At 58.3% G+C, this 5,159-nt stretch overlaps 1 protein-coding gene across 1 annotated transcript; it reads left to right on the top strand.

Moving 5' to 3' along the window:
- Window positions 1-115: 115 nt before the first annotated feature.
- HPS1 (Hermansky-Pudlak syndrome 1) lies at window positions 116-4,032 on the top strand. Its single transcript, XM_009074562.1, has 15 exons — window positions 116-262; window positions 463-623; window positions 700-802; window positions 903-1,007; window positions 1,083-1,152; window positions 1,258-1,325; window positions 1,862-2,029; window positions 2,104-2,280; window positions 2,349-2,416; window positions 2,551-2,673; window positions 2,777-2,842; window positions 3,032-3,176; window positions 3,274-3,387; window positions 3,526-3,608; window positions 3,870-4,032. The coding sequence occupies exons 1-15, from the start codon at window positions 116-118 to the stop codon at window positions 4,030-4,032; spliced, it is 1,761 nt and encodes a 586-aa protein (XP_009072810.1).
- The last annotated feature ends 1,127 nt before the right edge of the window (window positions 4,033-5,159 follow it).

The following is a 5,159-nucleotide window of genomic DNA, read 5'->3' as shown; positions in this document are numbered from 1 at the left end:
TACTGGCGGGTGGGAGTGGGTGTCTCCAAGCTGGGACCTCTTGCCTTTGCAGCAGGACTCCCTGCCTGCTGGGTTGCAACTGGGTTTTGGGGTGTCCACCCCACCCAGGGAGGTGATGGCCACCTCTCAGCTCACACTCTGCAATCGTCGTAGGCTGCGGCCAGCTGATTCGGACCAGCGGGAGCGTGTATGGAGCCTGCTGCGGGGCCTGCTGGAGACCTACAGCCACCTGCGGGAGGAGGACCAGAGCTTTGCAGTGGAGGTACCATGCCCTGGGGTGTCCCTCACTTTTGGGGCATTCAAGAGGTGTAAGGCTTTGTAGAGTCCCAGGATGTGGGCAAAAACTCTGTGCTGAGGACTTTGGGGCAGCTCCCCAGAACAATCAAAGCTCAGACCTGCCCCTGGGGATGCAAGGCTGTGTCTGGGGTAGGTCAGCAACCTTTCCCTTCCCCTGCACCCCAGGCTGTGGAGCGGCTGATCCACCCTCAGCTGTGCGAACAGTGCATCGAGTTCCTAGAGCGACAAGTGGTGCAGTACATCAATGCTAGCCCTGAGCGTGGAGGGGATGAGGTGGTCCATGCCTTCCTCCTGGTGCACACCAAGCTGCTGGCCTTCTACTCCAGGTGCATCCAGTCCCACTACCCTCCCCAGGGCAGCCACTTGTCCTCCTGGCTGACCCTTCCCTTCTCTGGTCTGCAGCCGCAACGCCAGCTCTATCCGCCCAGCTGACCTGCTCATCCTCATCCTCCTGGTGCAGGACCTGTACCCCAGCCAGAGCGCCGAGGAGGAGCTCAGTCCCCAGGTGCTCCAGAGCAACATGGGGAGCACAGCAGGTCAGAGTGTCCCTGTGGGGTGATGCCTTGGCAGCCAGGGCTTAATTTTTTTTCCCCTCTTTTTAGAAGCCCACACCAGGGAATGTTCTCCCTCAAGGACCCAAGAGAAGTAAGAGCATTCCTGTGAGTGGCCCTGGCTCCTATGGAGCTGTAGAGAAGGACTCAGATGACCCGGTGAGTCTGGGATCAGGATGCTGGGTGGGTTGCCTTCATTGTTCCCATTGCTGACCTGTCTGTTCTTGCTGGCAGGACACAGATGATCACTCTGTGTCCGAGGTCTATTACACACCTGAGCCCTCACCAGGCAGACACAGCACAGGTGAGTGCTTAGCCAGGTAGCAGACCTGCCCCATACCCCCAGCCCTGCAGAGGCTCCAGGGCTGTGAGTGGGGCTGGGAAGAGCAACCTGCCATGTTCCCTGCAGGCAGCGAGAGCTGGTCAGAGGGTGCTGAAATACTGAGCACCGGAGAGGCAGACTCTGCAGATGTCCAGGTGAGCACAGAGTCCAGCTCCACACCTCCTCAGCCTGTCCCAGTGCTCTTTGCAGTCTCCATCCTCATCAGTCATCTCTTGCTGTGCTGCAGCTGTGAGTGCCTTGCATAACTGTGACAGCTGTGACTGCTCTCTGAGGCATTACTTACAGACTCCCTGTCCAGAGCTGTCAGCAGAGAGGGACCGGGGCTGCCTTAGAGCAGTCCAGTGTCTCCCTCTGCTGCCTCTGGGCTTTCTGGGCTGCTTCCCTGATGGATACTGAAGCACCTCACACACTGCAAGCAAGCACTGGCCTCGGTTTAAGGCATCTACAACCTTTGTCTTTGCAACAGGCTTCCCCTCTGCCTGCTGTTCCTTTTGGGGGTTCCTGAACACTTGCCTCGCTGCTTATCTTTTGTTGTGTGGCCCCTCCAGCTCCTTCGGTTCAGTCGTGCCTGGTTGTGGCTTTCAGGGCATTGCTGCATCCGTGCAAAGCATCCTGGGTTCGTGTGAGCTGCCTCATCCCCACAGTGAGCTGAGCATCTGTTTCTCCCCAGATGGCAGAGGACTTGATCCAGACTTTGGGACTTCTGGTCCCTGAAGTTTCAAATCCCAGAAGGATCTTCCTGGATGCCAACCTGCGGGAAGGTTACTGCCCCTTGCTGCCACACAGCATGCACTGCCTCCCACTATGGCCAGGCATCTCCCTCGTGCTCCTGACCAAGGTGAGCTGGCTCTGAGGTGAGGAAAATGATGTTGGACTGTGTCCTGCCTGACCCACCTCTCCCTTCCCTGGCAGGGCCCCATGACCCATGTGGCTATCACCTTGTATCAGCTGCTGGATGGTTTCTTGGTGCTGGAGAAGAAGCTGGAAGAGGGGTCAGAGGCAGGAGTCTCACGCTCCTACCCATTCCTGGCTGAGCTGCGGCAGCGCATGGATAAGTTTGTGAAGAAGCTGAGTGGACAGGACATCCAGGTGGGAGTGGGAACATGAGGACCTTGTCCTGCTGTCCCCACAGCCTGACACAGCCCTGTCTCTTTTAGTTGCAGAACACCTGGATGGACTTCAAGAACAAGATATTTTCTCGGAATGAGCCTGGGAGCAACCTGGAGTAAGTAGAGGGTGGCCAGGGAAAGTGTCTGGGGCAAGTGGGGACCTTTCTCAGCCTGGAGGGCAGCACAGCTGTCCCTGCAGTGCTGGGGAGCCAGTGTCCAAACTTAGCACTGTCCATGTCTCCTGACTCAGGCTGCTACAGGCAGTGGCCAATGTGAAGCGGCAGCTCTGCTCCATGTACCGCCAGCTCTTCCTGATCTCTGCTGGCCAGAGCCTGTCCCAGGGACTGCGGGACCGGGCCCAGAAGCTAATGAAGTGAGTGCATGGGGATGGCTAGCATCCCCACAAGGGGCTGCCCCACGTCCAGCTGTGCAGTGGTTTGAGGGTCCTTGCCTCTCACCCCATCTCTTCTTGTCAGGGAGAAGCTGCTGGACTGGCGGGACTTTCTGCTGGTGAAGAGCAGGCGCAATATCACCATGGTGTCATACCCATCCCTGCAGCTGGGAACCCAGCCCAGCGAGGGGGCATAGGGATAGCAGATGTGGGAGTGAGGCCCTGTCCCCCAGCACTGGGGTCAAGGGGAGTTGTGTGGTGGGTGAAGGCAGTTTGCCTGAGGTTTAGGGGCTGTCCTGGAAGGGCACCAAAGTTGTTGGACATCCTTAACCCACCCCACATACCTGGAGGATTTTCCTGGCCTGGTGCACTTCATCTATGTGGACCGCACAGCTGGGCAGATGATGGCACCATCACTCAGTGTGACAGAGAAGTCCAGTTCAGAGCTGGGCAAGGGTCCCCTGGCCACCTTCATCAAGAGGAAGGTACTGCTCATGGGGATAGGGGTAGGATGGGAACCACAGGAGGGGATGGCATGTGAAAGGTTTTCTGCTCAGGCTCCAGATGCCCTTTGTTCCCCAGGTCTGGTCCCTGATCACACTGGCCCGGCGATATTTACAGAAGGGCTACACAACGCTTATGCTGCAGGATGGTGATTACTGCTGCTCCTACTTCCTCTGGTTTGAGAATGAGCTGGTATGTGGCACCAGGAATGGGCTGAGCCCCTCTGCCCTGGCACCTTCTGGGGCAGGGAGCCGGGCTGTCGGTGCAGCCAGCTCCAGTTCCCCAGTGGCCCAGTCCCTGCTCCTGCCCTTTGCTGTCATTTCTCCACAGGGCTACAAGCTGGAGGTGATGGAGGTGCCAGTCCTGTCTGATGATTCTGCTCCTATTGGGATGCTGGCAGGAGACTACTACAGGTGAGCAGTCACCAGCCCTGTGGCTTGGCACCAGCACTTGAAATGTACTGGCATGGGGTGCTTCCGAATGATGCTGTCCTCACCAGGGTGTCACTGCAGGATGGTACCATTTCTGTGGTGTCACCAGGGTTACACCAGCCTGACTCCCCAGCCTGGTGCCATGGTTCTGCAGGGTCTTTCCCTTTCTAAAGGGAAGGTGGTTAGAAAAGGAGGTACTGGTGTGCACTGTACCTGCCAGATCTCCTGTCTTCTCCTCCCCAGGAAGCTTCTGCGTTATTACAGCAAGAACCACCAGGCAGAGGTAGTGAAGTGCTACGAGCTGCTGACCGTACACCTGGGCATCATCCCATCTGAACTCGTGGTCCAGCAGGCCTGCGACTTGGCCCGACGCCTGTGGGAGCCATCCCGCATCCCCCTGCTCTGAGCTACCTCCAGCCGCATCAGGGCTGGGATTAAAGTGGGTGTGTGGGTGTTCCTGGAGCCTGGGCTGCTTTCTGTGTCTGTGTGCTATGGGCTGTGCCTGCAGGCAGCAGCAGGCAGCCTTCCCATCCTCCAGCCTACCCCCTTCCCTGCTCCCATGAGCTTCACTGTCACCCAGCAGCCTCTGGATACAGGCAGAGAGTGAGGCTGAGAAGTTGCTGGCAAATCACCGTCTTTCTGAAAAGTGCATTTCCAGAGCAGGACTTAGTGTTATCTTGGCATTGCTGCCGGGCTTTGGCCAGAGATCAAAACCTGTGAGGAGGAATGGGCCAGGTTGCATCCAACCCAAATGTGGGGTGTGGGGCCATCAGACACTTAGCAGGTTCTGGGGAGGTGCAGCTCATCCTGCACCCCATTTGCTGCACCCAGATTCCCAGGCACCAGTCTGCCACGGGGCTGAGCTCAGTGGGGAGCAGCAGACAAATCTGAGGCAGCTTATGTGTTCTGGCCTCAGTGCACATGCAAACCTCAGACGCAGCTGGGAATGAGGCCAGCCCCAAGGGAGTCGGGCAGCACTCAACTATTGTTGCTCCCCACTGCCGCTCACTGGAGCTGGGGATGGTGGTTCAGGGAGCACTGGACCATGACAGGGCCTTTGCCCCATCCTGCTGGGCAGGAATTTGCCCTGCTGAGTAGCAGCGCTGGATTCAGAGCCAAGCTCACCCCCAAGCTGCCCCTTTTCATGTTGCTCTCAGGGCTCTGTTTGGAACTTGCCTGCTCAGTGGGGGCCAAGCACCCTCTGTTCCACAGTGCTTGGCCCATCACCCCAGCCCCATGCATCTGAATCCTTCCTGGAACAGAACAGGGCTTAGGGATGGTGCTCTCAGCTCCCTGCCTGCCTAACACCTTCCAGGCAGGGTGGGGAGCACCTGGCATCCTGCTGAGTCCTGGGGAGGATCTTAGTCTGTTGGCTTCTCCGCACTGAGGCTGGCCTCTGCCCCAACCCTGCAAGCCCCAGGCAAAGTTGTGCCAGGGTCAGTGCCTCACTGCGGGCAGGGCCAGAAGGGCAGTGCTCAGCGTATGCCACTGTCCTGCCCGGTCTCCCCACAAGCTGCGGCGCACAGCTCCCTG

This window comes from Acanthisitta chloris, unplaced genomic scaffold (genome assembly GCF_000695815.1).
Source record: "Acanthisitta chloris isolate BGI_N310 unplaced genomic scaffold, ASM69581v1 scaffold27105, whole genome shotgun sequence".
Taxonomy (NCBI): Eukaryota; Metazoa; Chordata; class Aves; order Passeriformes; family Acanthisittidae; genus Acanthisitta; species Acanthisitta chloris.
This window is presented reverse-complemented; position numbering and strand designations above follow the sequence as displayed.

Bases quoted from the DNA above. Each gene is read 5' to 3' on its own strand.
- HPS1 (XM_009074562.1), top strand. From the start codon at position 116: ATGGCCACCTCTCAGCTCACACTCTGCAATCGTCGTAGGCTGCGGCCA. The intron at 1,326-1,861 runs GTGAGCACAGAG...GTTTCTCCCCAG, and splicing joins CAGACTCTGCAGATGTCCAG to ATGGCAGAGGACTTGATCCA. The intron at 2,030-2,103 runs GTGAGCTGGCTC...CTTCCCTGGCAG, and splicing joins CCCTCGTGCTCCTGACCAAG to GGCCCCATGACCCATGTGGC.